We start from the raw sequence: 22,864 nt of genomic DNA, 5'->3' as shown, positions 1-22,864 counted from the left end.
GTCAGTTTACACCATGGCCTTCATGATTTTTCCGTGCCTCCATGACCCGCAACAAAAAAAATTTCGTGTGCCAGTCTCTGAGGCCAGTATAGTTGCCGAAGTGGCAGCCAAGCGGCACTTTAAATAAACTTTCTGTGCTAAGTGGCGCACGCCGCCACTAAATAAACTTTCTGTGCTAGGTGGCGCACGCCGCCACCGCCCGATTCAAAGTGTTGGGCCTCAATCATCCATCCGTCCTGTTTCCAGTGCTTTGTCGTGCCTCAGCGATCTGCACAGTGCTACAGCCAGTTTTGGAGGCTAGCTTTAGTTGACAAAGCAACAACCAGGTACCGCTAGGTCGAAATTTTTCTGTTTCCGTTTCGGTTGTTTCTTTGTCTAGCTTGTGGAAGGCATTGCTTGTAGTGTTTTGATTGTTCGGTGCCGCAACCAGACGTGTTCTGTGCTGTACTAGTTATTCTTGACCACCTGCGCGGTGTTGGTGTTAAGAAAATGCCGAAGCACAGAACTCTTGACTCTCTGCCAGAAAGTGTGCCTAGTTGAGGAGGCTGAAAAATGGACGAGTTCCAAAACACAGCTGGCGGAAAAGCACAAGGTGCCTTTATCGACCCTTTCGACGGTATTGAAGAATAAGACGAAGATCCTCGACGCCTACGGGAAGACACATTCGACGAAGCGAACAAGGATTCGTTTTCCTACGTATCCGGACGTTGAAGACGCCTTAATAAAGTGGCTTCAGCATGAAAATGCAGCACACCTGCCTGTGAACGGCACGCTGCTGCGCGAAAAGGCCGATAAGCTTGCACTGCGGCTGCGCCGTGAAGCAATTAAGTGCAGCAACGGCTGGTTGTCCAGATTTAAAGACCGCAATAACCTCACGTTCGTGACAGTGTGCGGCGGAAGCGGGAGCGTCGACCCAAATGTTGTCGAGAATTGGAAAAAGAGTACATTCGCTCCGCTGCTTCAGCAGTACGCGGAGGACGACGATGTTTATAACATCGTTGAGGCTGCATTGTTATATAGAATGCTGCCAACGAAGACGTTTGCCCCCAGAGGATGCAGTAGTCATGGGAAAAAAACAACCCAAGGACAGAATAACCATTCTGTTTGGTGCGAATATGTCCAGCAGTCACAAACTCCCGCTGCTGATCATCGGAAAAGTGGAGAAGCCTCGGTGCTTCAAGAACGCACGACTTCCTGCTAAGGATGACGTGCTGTACAGAAGTAACAAAAAGGCTTGGATGACGGCAGCGCTGTTCAAGGAGTACGTGAGGCACCTTGACCGTAAGTTTGCTGCCGTGGGACGCAAACTTGTTTTTGTTGTTGACAACTGCCCAGCCCATGTTGACATCCAGAACTTGACAGCAGTCAGGCTTGTCTTCCTGCCGCCGAATGTTACAGCTGTATCGCAGCGTATGGACCAAGGCGTTATTCTGCAAGCGAGGAAGATTTATCACTGCCATTTGCTTAAAAGGATCTTGTTGTGTTATGATAACGGCAAACAATATTCCGTGGACCTACTGGGTGCCATTTGCCCAAATAGTGTACGCCTGTAAGCAGGTGGAGGGAGATACGATCAGGTGTTACTTTATGCACGCCGGTTTTTCCAAGCAACAAGATGACAGTTCCGAGGATGCATCTGATGCCAACTGCACACTGGATGATGAAGGAGAGTCAATGTGTGCGCGCATGACCGACTTCGACAAAGAAAACGGCAACGAGAGCAATGGATTGACCTTTGCGGGATATTTGAGCACGGAACTTGATTTCCAAACATCTTAAGCCGACTTGGAAGGAAAAATATATGACAACAGGCCTTCCAACAAAGGTGAAGGCGATGTTGAGCCCGCCCGAGCACCAGCTTTAGCTGCAGTCGTTGAGTCGCTCAACGTTGTGCGCAGTTTTGTGGAGTGTAGCGGTGGTAACAGTGAATTGCTGCACACTGTAAGCAGACTGGAGGACGCAGCCTATGGTGCAGCCAACTACCGCGCCAAGCAGTCACGCATCGATGACTATTTCAAGTGACCATTTTTCAGGTGAAATAAAGGTGCAGTGCTGATACAGCCACGTTTCGTACCTTTATTTCTCATTTTTCGTCCATTTTTGATAATCCGAAAACCCGGTTAATTCGATGATTTTTCACAGTCCGATGGACTTCGAATTAATGAGGTTTTACTGTATAAGAAAAATAAGAAATATTATATAATCAGTAACAGAGTATGAAGTGGCTTGCAGCAGTTTACTTTGTCTTGCTTTTTGCATGATGCAGTATTGTATTGAATTGATTTGTGAGTGAGAAGGAATGTGGTGTTGGAGCAAAGTGCTCGTGAATTCTTGTGGCTAAAGTATTTCTGGTTGATTGCTTGAAACAAACCAGTGTTTTAATATGAAGTGCCTATCTACACTGTGTTCTCACTGATAAAGCTTGCTTCAATGAAATGTTGTACCTTATAACAGGCTTAGTGGTGCCGCTTTTTATCCTTGGTATCAAGGGAGGTTAGATAACACAAAATAAAAAGATGAGCGTGTCAGAACTTTCTGGATAAATTTCGCCTTATGCTGGTACCTTGCCAAAGAAAACTGATAGCAGTGAGCAATGGAACAAAGAATATAGCCTTTCATTCTCTTGGACTTGACGCCGAAACAAGGCAGATCTGACAAAAACTTTTTTGTGTAGGATCCCGATGACATCAGCTTGAGTTCCACTACAGACACCGGTGCAGTCTTTTCTGAAAGCTCTGAAGGCAGTCAAAGGTGAATATAGGTCTTTGTCACAATTTAATGTTCACCATTCTTAGCAACGAAGTTCACCATTCTTAGCATTATTTCTTGCTTTTTTGTTTATTTAATAGTTGCAGTGACTCTGACTACTCAGACTGGGTTGAAGAACCGAAGTCTCGCAAGGCTGCCTCTAAGAGTAGTCCTAAGAAGCAGCGGCGAATCATCCAGCGTCCTGAGGAAGATGACGATGATGAAGAGCATGAAGGGAGGGTTAAGGAAGAAGCAGAATCTATTGTTGAGGATGACTCTGATGAAGACGATGTCGTGGTGGACAACGAGATTTCAGATGACGACGATGACAGTGCTGAAACTATCCGCTCGGTGAGACATAAAGCAGCAGCAGTGGACAGTGATGAAGACTACATTGAGGTGACAGCTCGTGCACGAAAAAAAAAGCACCTTGTTCGCAAAAAGCAACGCAAGAAAAAGCCTCCCATAAAATCTTCCTCAACAACCCCAACACCTTCATCCGGAGCTGGTAGCAGCAGGCAACCTCCAGTGAGTGTTATTCAAATACAGCACTGTCAGCTGACATTAATAGACACCTTTTCATAATTCGTAAGTGCGCTTCCCTGCAATTCATTTTTGCCAAACTATTGGTATCACCGGTCATTGTTCATGTGAAAGTGAAGTTCTGGCTGCCCATGGTTTCTACTTGGTTTCATCACGACAACCACATCTACATATTCATATTTTAACACAAGCAAACTGTGCTTGTGCATACACTTGGCAAAAATTGCTGCCCCGCCATTAGTTGAGCAATATGCCTCGCAGGAAGGAAAGCTAGCTTTACAGTTATGGTAAGTGCCATTTACATTCATCTTCAGAAGCATGTTAATACCCATGTGCATCACATGGGCATGCCAGAGGAGTACATAGAAGCCATAATGGAAAGCAAGCAGAGGCATTTGAACAACCGTAATTTGTGGTCAGAATGAAAACAAAATGATAAGATCATATTGATTCACACTGACCAGAGCCCACTTGGCTTAAAAGAAGAACATGTGCCACTATTATTCGTGGTCTAGCAAAGCCACTTGACAATCTTGTGGAGCTGGAGAAAGCTGACCTGAACAGTCTTAATTCTTCTTCACCTCAGTGATCCCCCGTTAGTTCGTCCTGGTGCTTGGAAAAGCAGCACAGTAGCACTAAAAAAAAAAAAGGACCTTTTTTAATATAAGCTGTTGTGTGTTGATTTGCACTGCCAAAAAGGCGAGTTTTTTTTACTAGATTTGAGGAATCAGAAGAAATGCTGGATCATTTAGTATGTTGGCATTAGCCAGGGTTTTATTTTTTAATACTTTTTAAGAAATCTGGTATAGGTGCATGTTTGCCTCTAACTGAAGCCCAGCTATCCTACGAAGTCAAAGATGTTGAAACTGAAAGTGTACTTTAACTTCAAGTAAATGAGGAAAGGAATCGACCAAATAGGATGTTGGCCATGCTTGTGAAAAAGAGAAGGGTGCTAGCAAACAGTGAGCAACCAGTCAAGGTGGTACAAATGCCCGTGTCAATGCAGGCTTGGTTTTAAAGTAATAGTTTTCTGTGGCTCTTCCTCCCACTTTGAGTTTGTATGCAAATAGCTTTGTCTGGCCGTTTATGTGACGTTGAGGGTGACCTTGACGCATGCAAATATAGTTGCATAAAAAATTGTGTTTCCGATAGTTGGTTACAAACCCTGTTCCCCCAGCTCAAGAAGCCCCATGCTCTAACCATTAAGCCACAGACACATGCCAAGGCAAAATAAAACACCTTTATGAATTTTCCTCGTGCAAACCAGTGGTTTAAGACACTTGGCAAATTAGGCACATTGCATAGCAATAATTTACTTATGAAAAATGAGCACGCACATTTTTTAGCCGACGATGAAGACAATGAACACGTCATGTCTCATAGTCATATCATGGTTGTGGCACGTAAAACTTCAGAATTCAATTCGACAATGAAGATAAACGTTACGGGATGCGTTTGGCACGGAAATTCGCTCTGTGTCTCTCATCACACTGTGGGATGTTTCTTCAAGGTAAAGTATGTTGCGTATTGTAATTTAGCATGTTTTAAAAAGTGCTGAATCAAATTTCGGCTTTCTCTGCCTTGTACACTGTGGTTACTGAGAGACACATCCGTCAATGAAATCTACAGCATCTCTCTTGTCATAATGCGCCATTTTGCCTTGCTGGCTAATGAAAGCCTTGTGTGCGCAGATTCCCACATTGCATGAGATCGCCATTATCTTTATTATTTTTCAATGGCGCAGTTAATGATGCCAAATTGTCCGCATGAGTTTACTTTCATGCATCTTTCATGTGGATGCTAACTTTGGTTTCTTTTGCAACACTTCATGGCAATGTTATTGTTGTGAATCAAGAGGATGCTTTAGTGGAAACTGTCTGTTTTCAAACATGGGAAGTGCAGGAATGTGTTTATTAGGCAGCCACTTAACCAGTTTGAAGTTTGCTGCAATTCAAAAAAGAAAGTCTAGTTCTTGTAACTTTTGCCAGTAGATCTTTATTTAGGTCCACAAAGCTCGAACTACATGCCACACATGTGATTGGCATGGCTTAGCTAATGAGGGCAAAGCTAGTAGGTGGCAGAAACAGTAGCAGTAACCATTGGCAGAGCGATGACAGCATGATAAAACACCTTGTTAATTTCTTTGGAAGGCACTTCTCTGATACCTTGTTGCATTTCTTTTCCTCCCCAAGAAGCAGAACCAGAGACAGGTGCCACAGGTTCAAGTGAATGAGGAAGCCAGGACGCCACCTCGGAGCAGTCGCAGCAAGAAATCAAAAAAGAGCTCCAAGCGTGCGTCTGAGAAAATTCTGCGACACCCCGAGTGGCTGATGGACATGGTGCCACGCAAGACACCTTACTTCCCACAGATTGGTGACGAGGTGGTATACTTCCACCAGGGACACCAGTCGTACGTGCAGGCTGTGAAACGCTGCCGAATATACCACATTCGGGATCAATCCCAGCCCTGGATGCGACACCGGCTCAGGGTGAGTGATCGTTTGCTAGATTTTGGCAAGATCTTTGCTAAAGCAGCATTAAAGGCCAACTGAAACAAAATTTTTGTATTTAATGTTGAAGCCATCTTGGCAAAGCTACAGGGCTGGTAATTGTCTCATCTTCTTATTAACAGGCCATAAATGGCACTTCAACAGATGTTGCACGCACCTGGTCGTTAGTGGATATGATGCAATTCTTCCCATCACATGGCCTCAGATTTCCTGCGCGTTGCGAGAACCATCTAATTTGGAACTAGACTCTTTATATGGTCCAAAATTTCATTGAAGTTAGCCTTTACATGTCTCCGAAACCCTACAACCTTCTATAAAACATTGCACTTGAAAGATACTTGCAAAATGCATTATGAATAGGGTCCTTCGTTTTCGGGTAAAGCCCGATAATACCAAATTTTTGCACCCGGAACGAAATTTATGAAAATCTGGTTAGACCTGATCTTTCCCCGAAGTTTTCCCTTTCGTAAAGGATAATGAATGCAGTTGTTGCAAAACTAATGAATGCTGCCTACCTTTGGTGAGCAAGTGGTCAAGATATATCATGTTTTTAATATAGTACATGCCTTTTTTTTTCACTTAATACTCCAGCGAAAACAGTCTCATAATACATATATAAGCTCCTACAAATGCAGAGGGAAGAATAGCTTGTTGCTTTTTTATTGCCACGTCTACATGACTATGACATTGGCACATTGCATCACACGTTCAGCAAGCCTCATATATTAAAGAATGGTAATTCCATTAATTTTGTTGCAAGAGCGTATATTGTGAACCTGTGTCACAACCGACAAGAATGAAAGGTCTGGCAGGTCTAGGATGGACATACAAATGCTCTTAATGCATATGATGATGTACTACGTCAACAAGGTCAACAAGATGAGGAAAAGCATCACATCTCCTGTGAAGCATGCCCTATGCTCAACCTTTGGTAATTTTTTGTTTTTTAGAAAAAGTGCAGAGAACAAAGTAAGAAAGAGCCAAACCCATTTCTATTTGTTGTATTTGTTTTGTTTTTTATGTATTAATAATGCCTGACAATAAGGTTTAGTGGATGTGAATTCAACACGTGATCTGCAAGCACCTATCTTTGCCATTAAATGTTGTGTGAGTGAATATGCATCTGTGTCCAAAAAGGGAATATTACATGTGTTATGATTTGTAAATGTTGCTGGAAAATCTCGGACTCTGGGCTACCAGACAAAAAAAAATTTCTCCTTGGTTTTTCTTTCTAAACATAACACCCAATTTTAACCCCCCCCCCCCCCCCCCCGATTTTTAAACAACATAAAAACCCAGAAACGAAGGAGCCCAATTATGAAACACATTGCTTGTGCAATGTGTAGGAGTTTCAAGACAGAGGCCTCTAAGTTTCTTCGTATTGTGCGTTGCAAGGAATGTTAGCTTTAAAAGAATGTGAGGGCTAATTGCAGATGCGTCATCACCGAAATTCTCTCATAAATGCTGTGTTGGCATGTTTATGTGTGTGCAGGAGCAGGAACTCTTGCGTGTGCTGGACGTGAAGTTTGAGCTGTGTCCACCTGTGCACCTGTGCTGCCTGCGTGTAGTGCCCATCGAACCTCACCGGAGTCAGATGGATGGCGAGCCCTTTGACATTCGCTACCATGACATGCCAGACGTCATCGACTTCATTGTTCTGCGTCAAACTTATGACGCAGCTATGCGTCGAAACTGGAAGCCTCGTAGGTTGCTGTCTTGCATTTTCCTCTCTTCCTCCTTGTAGGCAGTGGGTAGGCACTGCACTTCTCAAATTAAAAATAAATTCTGGGCTCTTACGTGCCAAAACGACGATTTGATTATGAGGTACACTGTAGCGGGGAACTCGGGATTAATTTTAACCTCCTGAGGTTCTGTAACGTGTCCTGAATCCACGCACACAGCGTTTTGGCATTTCAGCCCCATTGAAGTGCAGCCAACCATGGCCGGGCTTTGATTCCGCACCTTTGGGCTTCGCAGTGCAATGCCATAGTCACTATGCCACCACGGCAGGTGTACTGCACTTTTTGAGGACACCCTTTCAAAGGAGATTCATCTCGACAGTCTGGTGAATGGTTTGGGCAGCTTACCAAACAGGTGGTCGTGTTGCCAAATCCAGTTTTGTTCAGTACCCGCGTTAATGGGAAAAATTTGATAATTTGAACTCATCCTTTGGTCCCGCCAAATGTATGCGCTATTCATTGGCATCAAAGTTTCTTTAATTCAGACATAATTGGCTGCACACCATTAATTTTGGCTGAGCCTATGAGCGCACCGAGTGCAGAGCATTGCTAATATGCAGTGAAAAAAATAAGCAGGGCCGACACTTCCTACTAAAATGAAGCTGTGTTGCCATAGTAGTCAATGGTAATAACAACACATATTTTGACACTGCATTGGCTGCATGGCTTCAAAGCTGCATGGTCACCATCCATGGTCTTGATGGTAGTGACCACAGAATCATCAGTCGCTGTTGTGGCGAGTACTGATTTCGTTTTGATTCAGCGCAAGGTATATGATGTCACAAACACTGCAGGAACTGAAGATGATGAAAAGTGAATCTACTGTAGCTTGTGCACTGACATCAAACCTGCGAGTGACATCATGATGGATGATTAGTTGCTGGCCAGCTCATTGGTGTAGAGCTCATGCGGTAGTGAAAAGCATGTCTTCTTAGATTGAGGACACACGTATCGCACTGAAAAAGAAAATGCAATGCCCTTGTGACTGAGCAGCTATCATTAAGGTAGAGATGAGAATCAGAGCTTGCATGCTGATTTTGTGCAGCACAGAGGCGAGGGCATTTAATTTCATTATTAGATAACGACACTTTGACGTAGTAAGCATTTGTTTACGTTTTCTGGTCTCTTCAGTAAGTCACCAATTCAGACAGTTTTAACAGTCCTGTTAGGCAGCTTACAGAAATGCAGAAAAGGTCAGTTAATTTTGTATTGTTGCACCATGCAGACAGGTTAAAGTGGTCGCATCATAGCTTGCACAAATATTTTATCTGTGCCCCTTCTGATGAATGTGTGAGAAACTTGAATGTGACCAGAAGTCCACATGATGCGCAGATGACCGGTTTCGGAGCATCATCGATGATGCTTGGTGGATGGGGACCATCGAGAGCCAGGCACCACTGCAGCGCGAGTTTCCTGACTCCATGTTTCAGTGCTTCATTGTCACTTGGGACAACGGGGAGACAGAGCGCATGAGCCCATGGGACTTTGAGCCTATTGACTGCAATCGTAAGAAACTGTTGCATGCCCTGCTGTCTCTTCTGTTTGCTCCTCTCAGCTCACCCATAGTCTAGTCAACAATGCAAAGATTCAAATCAACAGATATGTGCAATCAACATGTTTCAACGACTAGCCCCAACCTTAACTCTTCAACTATCAGTTGATAGCAGGGGATGTATTCTGTGACAATTGCTTTCGACAATAATATAGCCTTGGCAATGCCTTTGCCATCAGTGCATGTTAATTGGCTGTTTTACCAAAAATCTGATGAGCTGATTGGCTGGTTGATCACTATATCATACAATTTTGCTCATCCTACCAATCAGTGCATGCCTGATGGGGATAGTATTGCTGAGGCGACACTGTCGCCGAAAGTGATAACCACAGAATACATCCCCAGTACTCATCTCTGAGCATATGTGGGAAGCCTTTCTTGTACTCAGCACTTTCTTACAATCCATTTAACCTATATCTCCAATACTGGAGCCTTATGAGCATAATTTAACTAAATTTAGTTGTTTTTTGTACATATTTAGTTTGGTTTCAACATGCAGGCTCATTTGGAGCACATTGCTTCCAAGGTTGGTCACTTTTGCAGCTGGCCATCATATGATGGCACTGTTGCACGTGAGAATATGACATCTTGACAGAAAAACATGAAGATAAAAAGATTACGAGTGGTAACAAAATACAGTAAACTTCTGTTGATTTGACCTCAACCGAAGGTCCCGGCTGGCGTCTATGCATTTCTATATACCCAAACTTCCGTTATTTTGATCTCGAGTTTGGCTTTTGCCAAATAATTCGAACATTACTGGTCAGCTTCACCGCAATATACGTATGCGGTGAAGCATACACAGTTTATTGCGGTCAAGCACATCAAGAATGGAAAGGGTCCGCTGTACAGGATATAGTACGCATTTCTTAATTACAGTCAACGACCGATTTTTTTGACCCTCTAGGGAACGTAAAAACGTACGAAAATTCAGGCAGTCCGAAAAAATGAATGCATGCAAAAAACGCACTTTTTTTTTTCTTTTTTTCTCGGATCTAGAGGTAAAGAGCGAAGTACTGGGTTTCCGAAACCCTGCCAAAGCATCAGTGAAAGGGCTATAAGAAAACGCATTCAAAAACTCTGTATGCAGCCAACTGGTTTATTATGTACATGTGCATCGTCGGGCAGCCGGTTTTATTGCTGCAGTGGCTTGAAGAACTTGTTGATTGTTGTTTGGACGGCGTTCCAGTTGCATGCGATCATATTCACCTCGATCTGAGCAAGGGTCATGTCAGCACTGTACACCGATGAAAGAGTCAACAGTGCTCGCGTCAACTCGGTGCTTGTAGGCGGCGTGGGCATTGGCTCCTCATCTTCAACGTCGGGGTCTTCTGAATCCCCCACAACCTGACTCCTTGCTCCATGCCAAACTCTTTGCTCACGTCAGCCTGCGATGGGCCGCTCACGACTTGCTTAATAATGGCGGCTTTCTTCTCCATCAATAACCGACGGTACTGCTTTCCGCGCTTTGATGCCATCGGCGAGGACGACGAAGACGGAGTGGCGGCCATCGAAGGCAAGCGAAATCCTCAAGTTGCGAACAGTGAAGTTCGCAGACGAGCGTCGAAGCACCTAGGCCTAGCGTCACAGAGCACACTTGACACAACAGCACAACCGCACACCACGCTAGCCAAAATGTGGCCTACGTAAACAAATGAAATAGCGCCGCTCCGGAAACTCCGCCGGAGGCGGAAGTGCTGGATGGATGGGTGGCTATACCCTTTGTAACGAGCGGTGGCTGGCGCCACCTAGCCTTTTGCTCCCCCTCCTATTGCGGCGATGAACAGAGCCAGCGTGGCCAGACCAAATAGGTGTGTGACGGCTAGATTTGGCTAGTTGTGGTACAAAGCAGTGATATGCTTCGGCTGCAAGTCGATTTCCTGCTCAAGGCCGCTGCGCGAGGAGCCAAAGGACCTTCCGTCGCGTCAAAAAGTCCGGAAAATTGGACGGCGGGGGGTTCGAGCGTCCGAAGCTTCAGATGTCTTTATACATTGATTCTATGGGGCTCGTGGCGGTGCCGCGAGGACGTCCGAAATATCAGGCATGTCCGAAAATTTGGGCGTTCGAAAATTCAGTCGTTGACTGTATAAAGGCATGCACATGTGTCCGGTCACAGTAAGGGCACTTAGATGCCTGATAAGAATACTGGCGGCCATTCAGAGCTGTTTCTGGCGTTCCTGTGGAGATTCGAGCCCTTGTTTTGCCCGCCATGCCTCTTGCTTATCTGAGACCGTTAACGGGGCCTAGTGCGCATTCCTTAATTATATGTGCGCACATGCGCCATGCACCAAGAAGCTGTGAAAAACATCTGTATTTTGGGAAAGTTAGCGAAAAAGAAGGTGGCAAGAGTAAGGTGAAAAAACTCGCAATTCAAGGAGATGTTTAAAGCCAAAAAAATAGCCGGAGGGGTCTAAAACTCAGAAGGCCTACCGGCAAACTTATTAGGCATCTCAGTGCTCGTGCTTTGACCGGAGATAATACTTGTGCGTGTGCAAAGCTAAGGAACACATACCTTGTCCCATAACAATGACCCCTTCTTTCTGCGTGGTGTTACGGCGAAGCAAACTGTAAAGGCTAATATTGTCAAATCAATCTGCGACTTTTCCGCTGTTTGTTTAAATAGACCAGTTTCTTTGGTACCATAAGGATCAAATTAACAGAAGTCGACTGTACTTGTAAATTGTTGCAGGACAAGAATGTAATCCATCAGGCCATAACTAGATTTTACAGCAGATATGTGTAAGATGCACAGCCTTGGTAATGTGCCAGAAGTGTCCACTATTGCATTAAATACAGTCGAACCTACTAAAAACGGTACTAGTTTTAACAATATATCGGTTATAACAATGAGAAGCTGCTGCACCATCTACTTTTGTATGTTTTCCATAATGAAATAACCTGCTTACTACAACGCCTCGATGCCGCACTACTGGATATAACGATGAAGTCTGGCTGCTAGGTGTCCAAGCCAAAAGGTAGTAAAATGCGAAATCCTTGAAAAGAAAAAAAGAAAACGAGAAATTCGAGCCGCTGCATGATGGGCTGCTGCTCCAGCAGCCGCCGCGCACTTATTTTCCAGCCATCGCCACGCGGCTCACTCCTGTCGCCCTTCCACTCCTCCGAATACAAATGGGCTGCGCCCATAAGTCTGCCTCACCCTCCGAAACACGAATGGACCGCGCCAACTGCGCCGCAAGCAGATTGCTCGCATGTTGCTCGCTGGCTCCTGATTCAGTGCAGTTCTGCGAACAGCTTAATCGCTCGCATACGTTTTTGTTGGTTGTGTCGAACTTGTTCCTGGCCACACGGTTTCTCAACTTCGCTTGTCTCGCTGCCGAAAGGGAAGATGGCTGATCCGCCCACTGTTCATCGGCAGTGCACGATGTTGCCAGTGCAAAGGAAGCACACGGCTATAGATTTGGAAACTAAGTGCTTCTAACCAATGAGACGATCGTCACGAACATGCTTGCATCGGATAGCGACGGCAATGACAGCAGCGATGACGAGGTAGGGCAGGCTTCCTAAACGTAGGCCTCACAGGAGGCCCGGCAGATGATTCAGTTCCTCTGGGGCTTCGTTTTCACGAGGAACCTTCCATTGCACTATGTGGAGTGCTTGGATGCCTTGGAGAAGGATGTTGGCAAGCTTCGTGTAAAGCATGCGTGGCTGACGGACATAGGCTTTCCTCGTGCAAGCCAGTGAGAAGTACTTGATGAGATGCTTGTGGCGATCTCTCCTCAGCATTTGTTCTGGATTTCTCAAGCTGACAGGCTGCCACGGCAGCCTTCTCGCAATTTTTAAAAGGCCCCTTTTAGGGCCCCCAAAGTGATGCCTCAGTGGTGCTCGCATATCTCTTGCCACCCGTGACACCTCTTTGCAGTCGTTATAGCCGTGCCATTCTTTACCGCTGACAGCCGCGGCTTGTTAAACGCGATCGGAGTGCCCAGGAAGCAGTTAAACGAGTGAAGACAATCAGCAGCCGGGCGAAAGAAGGTGGTGGAGAGGAGCACCGGCCTCCCTGCCTATATAGTTTTGTCATATCAGCTCTGCGATCCCCTATTTTGATTTTTTCATGCAACCCGGTTGTAAGAATTATCGGTTATAGTAATGGAATTTTCGTGGCACTTGAATATTGTTATAAGTGGCTTCGACTGTACTACAGTAAAACTTTGTTAATACAGATTTCCCGGTACTAAAAGAAATGTGTGTATCAGCCGCATGTCAAATCATAAGATGTTTTAAAACAAATGTTCATCCATGTGGCTTTGTTTAATTAAACGATCCATAATCCTTATTTACAGTTAGCACAAAATCTGCGAGATCTTCACGGTTTCCTTCGCAGTGAATCGGTGGCACAAGGCATGCCTCTTAATCTGAGTAGACAAGCTTTTCACCAGCGCACATGCATCCCTATTCTTTTGTTGGCAGTAAGTCGGCAACTGATTGTCCATCAAGATATAGCCAGAATCGCCTTTCATTCTTAGCGACCTTCACTGTGTTTGTGACTTTGCGTGCTCGTTGCACTGAATCAAAACGAAACCACCGCAACTACTGCAAATGAATGTGGTTTATCAATGTGATCACGAATGGCAACCACAAAGTTTTGAATATGAGCAGCAAGCGCAGTTTTGTGAAAAGGCCAAAATGAGCTTCATGTCATTCTTGTATAGTTCGTGCTTGTGATTATGGTAGTGCGGACTCTGCCACTTTGTTTTTCTTGGACTCTGGTGCCACTTTTGCTATATTGTGGCACTTGGCCTTATCCGAAGGTCGTTTGAATTAACTGGAACGCAACCAAATACATCAGAATTAACCAGAACTTGAAGCCATGAAATAATGCATAGGCTTGCAAGGACTAGAGGGCTAGTTTGAATGTTTTTATGTTTTGAATTGACAAGGGTCAAGTTAACAAAAATGCACTGTATTACGAATTCAAGGCGCAGACATTTCTCAAGTACGAACCAACACTTGTTTTGCACCATGGTGGCAGGTTGTGCTGAAAACATAAAAAGTTAGACTACTTGGTTGCATTCCGCATTTCAGAAGCCACATTCAGCAAAGGCTGAACCTCATGTGTCCCGGCATTCCCACGGAGTCAGACTTTCAATTAAGAAAGCTCGCATAGACAGTGGCACCAGAATCTCTTCTAGGTGGTATCCTAAGAGAATGTGGTTGCAAAAGAAACCAGTGAGTGCCAATCCTGTCTGGAGGCCTTTTTGAAAGCAGTGTTTGGGTATTGCAGGCATGCCTGACCAGGAGGGCGGTGCAGTGCCAGTCACGTTTGACGAGCGTCGCAGCCTGGTTTACCGACCCAAGGCCAATGAGTGGCCCCGGTGTGGCCGAGATACGTGCTGCATCCGGCTAGTCACAGGTGTGAGCAGGATTATGGAGCTGTCCATAGCAGAGCCATTTGCTGCACCAGTCGACCTCAACGCCTACCCCATGTACACACGCGTTGTGGCTTACCCCATCGACCTGTCCACCATCAGGGCGAGGCTAGAAAACCGGTTCTACAGGTACAGTCACCCCTTTTCACCATTTTCCCAATTGCTTACTATCAGCAATCCAACAGGTACAGCGCAAACTGTGTGGGGTTCAGTGTGTTACTAAAGGGGTGTGCACTTAGTGCTGTGGCATATTGCACATTGGTGGTCACACTTCCTTTGCAGAGCTTTGGGCAAATGGGACACGAGTCTACATGAGCACTTCTCTCTGTTTGCTTTTGCCACATGGCAAGTCTACGCTCCCAGCTTCGTTATGTGTACCATCTCCACCAATATCATCAACAAACGATTTTCTGTACACCTGATTTTTCAGACATGCCTGATAATTCAAACGCCTTCGCGGCACTGCCACGTGCCCCATAGAGTCCCATAGAGTACAAGAACGTCTAACATTTCAAACACAAAAAAACTTTTGCTGGCCAATTTTCTTTGGTTTTTGCCATGATCGGAGGCCTGAAACAGCACTAATTGAAGCCGCCGCCGCCGCCGCCATTTTGATTATTTTGCCACCTCGAACTGTCGCTCTTGCATGCAGCTCTTGTGGCAGCCGTAGCCACTACTGCAGCAACGCTAGGCCTAGCTACTTTGACGTTCTCTACTAAGCTTTTTGCTGTTTGTCACCATGCTCTTCATTGAAAAAGTGCACTGCTGTTGGCAATGGCTCCGACTCTGCCTTTGTAATCCTCACCAATGGCTTCGAAGCTCGGAAAGCATAACGCATTGCATAATGCAGGGTCTTGAAAGTTAGTTTCACTTCAATAGCGCAGTGTTACGCACTAAAGCATAGCGATGTATTGTGGTGAAGCACACGAAGAGTAGAAAGGGTGAGTTGTTGCAGGACACGGTATGTTTTCCTTAATTATACACGCATGTACCCACTGTCTCCTATCGCAGCGCAAGCACTGATATACCTAATAAATGCGCTGGCAGGCCTTTAGAGCTATTTCAAACGTGCCCATGGCGATTTGAGCCCTTGGGGGTAGTAAAAGGCATGCATTCATTTTTTTGACATTTTTGCAGCCTCTAGGGAGTCCGAAAGATCGGATGTTGAATATATTGAGTAGCTTCTGTAAAGCTTTTGTGGCTTATGCCCAAGTGGTTCCTGCCGCAGTTGCCACAGCACTGTTCGTGCTGCTGAAACATGGGCAAAGTGACTTTTTGTTTTCATTGCAGGCGGATGGAATCAATCCGTTTTGATGTCAAGTTCCTGGAAATTAATGCAAAGAAGTTCAATGAACCAAATAGCAAAATTGTGCAGAAGGCAACGCTCCTGGCAAATCTCCTGCTGCAATTCATCAAGTAAGCAAGTGCACCTGGTCAACAGCTTTGCAGTTGAGACCAGTGCCAGCTTTAACGATTGTGACGAGCACTGCTAATGAGCACTTGTGTCTTGTACAGTAACCAGTCCTGCCAAGACCCCATCAAATTGTACCAGCAATTGGTGGATGACGCCGCTGACAAGTACCACAGTTCATCGGCTGAGGAAGACGACTTGGGGTCCACAGACGCTGAAGTTAATGGGACAGGACCATCTTCCTCCAGTGTGAAACGGAAAAAGGCAAGCTGCCATCATAAGTCAATTTTTTGGTGCAAATGTTACAATGTTTCCAAACTTGTAGCCATGTGTAGCTTTGTCTTTTTACAAAGTTTGCTCTGTGAAAAGTAGCTATGGCATTCTGCTGCCAAGCATGAGGTTGCAGATTCGATTGCAATCAAGGCACAATACAAAAATGCTCATGTATTTAAATGTTGGCGTAGATTAAACAACTCCAGATGGTGTAACCTAATCCAGAACCTACAACATTTCTAATAGCCTTTAGGACGTTAAATCCAATTAATCAATTGGAGGTGCTCCTCAGCTATCCACTTCCATCAATAATTAAGCTTACTGACTGAAATTTATACAGAATGTAGATTTGAAACTCCTATTTTCGAATACGCTTTTAGTTTTTTAATGTCTTAATCTGGTTATCTTTCTGTGACTCCTGAAATTAGGAAAAGTGCAGTCTTTTTGTGCATGGTTTAGGCTTCACGCCAAGCATAGAAGAGCGTTTTAAAATAGCATATATTGCTCCTTATGGTCAACTAATTGTAAATAAGCTCAAACTGAATTTTTTTATCTTTGAGATTTAAAGAGAGCATTTTTGATCCAGAGTTTTATTGAAAACATCACATAACCAATATTGTTAAAAGTTACAATAAGACCTAGATGCGGCACTTGCATTTTACGGATTGTTTCTCATGTGTATACAAAAGTTGGCATTTTGGCACACTAGCACTAAAACAACTTAAGATTGAAAAAAAGACCAGTATTCACGGAAGTGTAAAAGCTCGAAATTCTCCTGCTGTGTAGGTGGGACCTTCAGAACCCTTGCAACCTTTACTCCAGGCAGGCTTTCTTTGCTGCTCTGTGATAAGATTTAGCTTCAACTGTCTGTTTTTGAGGCATTCTTCTTATTCTCCTCTTATCTGCCTGGTTGCTCAAAGCAAATCAACTCCCTAGTTGGAAGGACACCCAGATCCTGTAGAACCTCCTCAAAGCCTGGTGAACCATGGCATGGCTATAGAAGTGGCCATTTCCATAACCCAGTGTGAATTTGGCTGCGCACTGGTGGTATTTGGAGAATGAGCTGGCGCCGGCACCGTCAAGGCTAGTGCCTGCTTGTTCCTGCAACAGGAAATATGGAAAGCAGTCGAGCATGAATGGAAACATTAGACCCCTACCGATACCATGCTTTGATTAGAGTCATTTTTGCAGTCTTCTCAATAGAGAAACAGCCTTAATTTTTTTTTTTTTCGCATGAAAATATCATGCTGAAGCGTAATTTTACAGCCAAAGCCTAACAAGAATATTTTTTAAAACATAAGTGCAATTTTTTGCCCCTCTTCTTCCGTTAATTTTTTTATGGAGTGTAGGCTGCTCATGATGTAATTACATGCAGTGATAAGTAGGATATAATGCACTTTCTAGACTTCTAGGCACTGATGGCACTTAAAGCTAGAGGTTTATGGCCAGGCTTACAGATGTGTGCATTTAAAGTGAAGAAAAAGTTTGCTAACAATTAGCACGTTAACAGAAAAGTTAATTGCAGCTCTGTGGATCATTTGGTTCAGCAACATTGGAAAAGTCACTGTGAATAGTTGCAGAACTGTGCTAGCCTTGATAGCTATAGGCTAGAGATTTCAGTTTAACAGATTCTTTTACCGAACAAAACATCTGGTAAACAATGTGCTACCATCGTATGGCATGTGTGGTTACTGATCTTGTGTAACACTGAAAGAATGCTGGCTATTATATCGGTTGGCGTACAGCGAGGAATCTGGGCAAGCGCATGGACGTCCATTGATGGATAATGCACGCTTGCTTACAGACAACAACGTCCAGCCGACCCCAGAAACGAAGGGCCCCTGGTGCTGCCCCTCTGACCTCGGTGACCTGGAAAGGCCAGTGCCAAGAGCTGTTGAGCTTCATATTCCAGTGCGAGGATTCCACGCCCTTCCGGCTGCCAGTGGATTTGGCAGCATACCCTGTAAGCCTGCACTCACTCAAGTTGCTCCAGACATGAGAAAAAGAGCAAGTGGGGCATGCACCGTAACCTTGAGTTTTCTGCGTGTGTCCTGTTTACATGTGTGGTAGTGTCGCATGTGTGCGTCATTGTATTATGTATGCTGTTGCTTGCATTCATTGTCAAGTCTTTGTTTCAGTGTGCTTGTAGCATGCAGTGACAGTGCACTTGAGGTTACAGGGACACAAAGATAAATCAATTCAGACTTATTAAGTATTCTTTCAGATGTGTATTTTCATTAATTTTGTGTTACTAATAGGTTGAGGTCGGTTGCTATAGTAGAAAATGATGTCCAAAGTTTTTTGTTTCTTTATTTCTCGTACCGAAACCCAGTGCTGGAACATCAGCGTGATTTTACAGATTTCAATGTATCTTTTCATAATTGGGCTGTTGCAGCGCAGTAAATGTTTGCCAAGTTCAGTCTTTGGTTATTTATTTGGTTAATTCAGCATTAAACTAGGCCAAAGCAGAGGCCTTCAGTATACTTGTCGTGGCAAGCTGGTATAGGAACCTTAAAGTGGGATCACCACATATCTTTTGTTATTGCATCTTTATCTTATTATTGCATCTCAGGGTAATAGTAGGTTTCTTGCTATTGTAGGAGGGTAGTTTACTAATACAGCTAAAATTATTTTTTTGCCTAATGTCTTTTTAAATTGATCAATACAAATTTCAAAAAGTGTAGAGCTAGTAGGAAGATAGCAAAAAGTAGCCATCACTTGTATGCTGTACAGGTAGACGACATGCTATCCTTTGCTTGTATATCTAGGCTTTCAAGAGAGTTTCCTGTTGCGCTAGGTCTCCCTATATAAAGAGCAGCACAAGCTAAAGCTCTGTCTAAGCACAAGGTTGCTGGATCAAATCTCGGCCATGGCGGCCACATTTTGATGAGGGCCAAATGCAAAAACACCCATGTACAGTGAACCCTAGTTAAACCGTAGTTGACCGGAGCCCGGAAAAAGTATGTACTAAACGGTCGTACTGCTTAACCGAAATAGCATGAGATCGCCCACTTACCTGTCAAAAACGGAACTCTCAGAGAGTGCGATGAAAGGGGGAAAAACATGCGGTATTTATTTACTTCACGTGACAAACATGTTATTTTCGTTTGATGCCGCGGCGGCCTAGCAGTGACGACAGCGGCCTCAAACTTGCTGAAGCTGTGAGCCAGCTTTTCAGCCAGCCCCCTCTTCTCTGCAAACACTCACATGGCAGATTCCTCGTTGGCGTTACATGTTTTCCGTGCACAGGTGCGGTAGTGTTGCAGAAGTCGCGGGGCACCTTTTCATTGCAGGGTGCTGTTCTAGTCGCGATGATTGCATTTATGAGGCTGATGTAACGCGCAGCTTCTGCCACTGTCGAGCCTGAATCACTCGTGCTGTTGCTTTCCGTGTCATTCTCATCACTGTCATTAGGGGACACTTCGGCAACAACAGAGGCAACGATGGCGAAAAGTCGAACCTCGTAGCCGATATCTTTTCGCGGTCGCAGCAGCGCTGCCGAGCAACTTTTTCGCATTCCAAATGCCACACACCGTAGTCAACAGCAGATCCCTGTCACATGCCAGCGCCGACTTCTTCGTGTCACGTTAAATAGCACGAACATTATCTAATTTTTCTTCTGTGCTGAGCATCCGGTGTCTTTTTTATCCGAGCTTCGGCATGACACAAGTTCTCGCTTGCACGACGCCACAATGCTTTCTGGCACGGCGCTGAAATGAAGTTGATGTTAATGTGGCTTAATGCGCAAACACACAGGGTGCTTGGAGGCCGTTGTGCTGGTTTCTGAGGCTTGTTGTTCTGCCAGGCCGCCCAATGGAGATGATGCACCGCCATGTTTGTGCGACGAAAAGTGGAAACACTACGTGTTAACCGATACATACGCAATAAGCTGGTACGGTTTATGCGGATACAAAACACATTATGTTCAATGGTCACTGAGTCGGGGATTTGACTTTACTACTTATAAAACGAAACTACTGTTTAAGCGGGTACGGTTTAACAAGGTTTTACTGTACTTAGATTTAGGTACACATTAAAGAACCCCAGATGGTCAAAATTAATCTGAAGTCAATCTGAAATTAATCTGGAATATGGACCACCACACTTTAGTGTGGTCCATAATGAGATTGTGGTTTTGGCTCATAAAACCCTGATAATTAAAAAAAAGAAAAACGGCTGTGCTTCTCACCCACTTCCTCGTCCCATTAGCTTGCACTGTTTTTGTTGTGTTTAGGATTCCTTCATTGCTAATGGTTTTGTTTTCGTAGGACTACGCCAACATAATTGACACGCCAATGGACCTGGGTACAGTGAGGGATCGGCTCATGCGGGACCTCTATCCAAGCCCTGTCGAATTTTGCAAGGACATGCGGCTCATCTTTGCCAACTCTCGAAATTACAACATCAACAAGAAGTCCAGGGTAGGTGGTGCTCACTGTATCGTGCAAGCTGACAGGACAAACAGAAAGGCTGCTGTGCTTAGAGGACACTTTACCATCGGGGTTTCTATCCAAATGCATGGGAATGGATAAATTGTTTTTCTTGGCAACCGCTGCATCAAATTTAGTCACGGTTGTTATTAAAAGAAAAAAGTCAAAATCTAGTGACTCTAGCAAGCAAATTATTTATTTAGGCCACTGATATTTTAATAAAAATTGTTGAAAATGGCAACATTAAAACATTATCATGTTTACAAGTCAGCAATTAAAAACTGTCGCAATTCTGTAAACTACACCATGTAATACAAAGCAGGCAAAGTTGATGTGTTATGAACCACTCTGAAATATACAATTCATCCCATATATATCAAACTTGGATATATTGAATGATAGTCTATATCGAATAGTTGTAAAACCCCCTTGGAAATTCCATGCAAAAGTATAGCAATGTACTATGCATAACTCCCATTCACCACTACATTCTGTATGTTGAACGCTGTGCCATGCCACGCCCCTGCAAGTCATAAGGAGCCAACAAACAAAGACACCAAGGACAACACAGGGGAAATTACTTGTACCTACTAATTGAAATAAAAAAAATATAAATTACTGGAACTGAAAGTGGATGAAAAAACAGCTTGCTGCAGGTGGGGAACGATCCCGTGTCTTGCATTAAGGGGGAAGGAGGGGATCGGAACTAACTTTCTTGTTTCTTGACAGAAAGGGCTGAAATTTGGCACACACACTGCATACTGCTAGAAAGAGACAAATCTAAAATTTCATAAAGATATCTTCATTAGTTTTTGTTTTATAAGAATTTATAAGTTCCTTGCTTGTGGAAAGCCTGGCACAGTAACGAAACATGATAGGGAGCTGGGAATACTTTGCATGTTTGCCCAAATGTCTAATCTACATCAAGACAGTGTTGGTTTTTTTTTTTGGTGCACTAATAATTTTTTGTTCAACATAACACGCACCTGACTGTGCTTCACTGCATGGAGCCATGTAGTAATTGTAAAATAATTAAATAATGGAAAGATAAAGAAACATTTCAAGACTGTCTTTAAGTACAGCACAGCTTATGGATCACAGCAAAACAAACTGGACCGAAATCGGCCCAGCCATTGTTGTGCTACGCTTTCCACGAGCGAGGTCATTGACAAAAAATACGCAACAGAGAAAACTGGCTGCAAAGTTTTAAAAGCACTGCAAATTTATTAAAAAGCACCAGGGCTGTAATATTTTGATTCATTGCTGCCAGGCATCTTCTTGCACCTTTGCTTCTTTGTTTGGTGGGCTTTGGATGCCTTCTTCAGGCGTTCCTTATCCTTTTCTTGAGCCCTCTGGACGGCAAGGGCACCAGGATGTACACCCAAGGTAGCACACATTTCTGAGTAAGCTCTTTGGCTCCCTGAATTATATTTCAAAATTGCCTCGTTTACTGCTGTCTCTACCGCAAAACGTGAGGCATGCTCATCCTTTGACAATGTTGACCAAATAACTGAGTGCAAGCTTTCAGCTGCATTCTGGGTCCTTCCACCCTTGCAGCGCTCCAGCAAGTGGACGTCTGAAAGACGTTGATACAAAGGCAGCATGGCTTGGGAAACTCTGCTCATAAGCTTGTATTTGTGAGCAGGCTGTGGTTCTTTTTTCGCTTCTGCTGCTCTCTGCTCACACCAGCTGAGAGGGCCAGGGGGGCACAGCTCATGGTGGGGGTCACTGTCAGTAGATGACACGTGATAATATGTGGCCATGACAGCTTTCTGCATTGCAGCGACATCATTAGTGTTCTTGCTGATAGCCAGGCCATAGTAGTTGGTGAGCTTTTTTATCAACTGTTGTGTGAGCCCACCTTTGCCACCAAGTGGTTCCCCTTTCTTGGCCTTGCTCACAATGGAGCGAAGGCCAGTGCCCATTCTTTTTTTCACATGGTTTATGCAGTCTTCTTTTGTGACTGCTATAAACCCATATGGCTGCTCGTCTCGCAATGCCTGGAAAACACGGCTGTCTCCATCAGAGATGACTGCAGTATATCGCAGGTCGTTCTTGGCCAATGAACGGCCAAAAAGCTGCAATGCGGCCTCCACTTCCATTCGCCCAGAGCCAACTTCAGTGTTTTTTTGACACTGGTGTTGCTGCCTCCACTGAAGGTATGTGGGGTCACTCTCTGCTGGGCCCAGGCTACACCCAAGGCAGAAGTTTGACAGGACAACACTGTCCAGCACAAGCCCTGTATGAAATTCTGTTATGCATCCAACACCA

General features: G+C 44.4%; 1 protein-coding gene across 2 annotated transcripts in view; it reads left to right on the top strand.

The window, feature by feature from the left end:
* BRWD3 (bromodomain and WD repeat-containing protein) overlaps positions 1-22,864 on the top strand; it is a 75,563-nt gene that overhangs the window by 29,686 nt on the left and 23,013 nt on the right. The window contains exons 20-29 of one of the 2 annotated variants that reach the window (XM_075696727.1): positions 2,675-2,751; positions 2,850-3,276; positions 5,487-5,780; positions 7,294-7,504; positions 8,873-9,046; positions 14,335-14,608; positions 15,770-15,895; positions 15,995-16,154; positions 17,968-18,126; positions 20,432-20,584. In XM_075696727.1, coding sequence (XP_075552842.1) covers positions 2,675-2,751; positions 2,850-3,276; positions 5,487-5,780; positions 7,294-7,504; positions 8,873-9,046; positions 14,335-14,608; positions 15,770-15,895; positions 15,995-16,154; positions 17,968-18,126; positions 20,432-20,584 — 2,055 coding nt within the window. Of the gene's footprint in view, positions 1-2,674; positions 2,752-2,849; positions 3,277-5,483; positions 5,781-7,293; positions 7,505-8,872; positions 9,047-14,334; positions 14,609-15,769; positions 15,896-15,994; positions 16,155-17,967; positions 18,127-20,431; positions 20,585-22,864 lie in introns of both variants that reach the window. The other variant, XM_075696726.1, reaches the window with a different exon arrangement.

Source organism: Dermacentor variabilis, chromosome 6 (assembly GCF_050947875.1).
Source record: "Dermacentor variabilis isolate Ectoservices chromosome 6, ASM5094787v1, whole genome shotgun sequence".
Taxonomy (NCBI): Eukaryota; Metazoa; Arthropoda; class Arachnida; order Ixodida; family Ixodidae; genus Dermacentor; species Dermacentor variabilis.
Note: the sequence above shows the minus strand (reverse complement) of the source record. Positions and strands in the feature narration are given on the sequence as shown.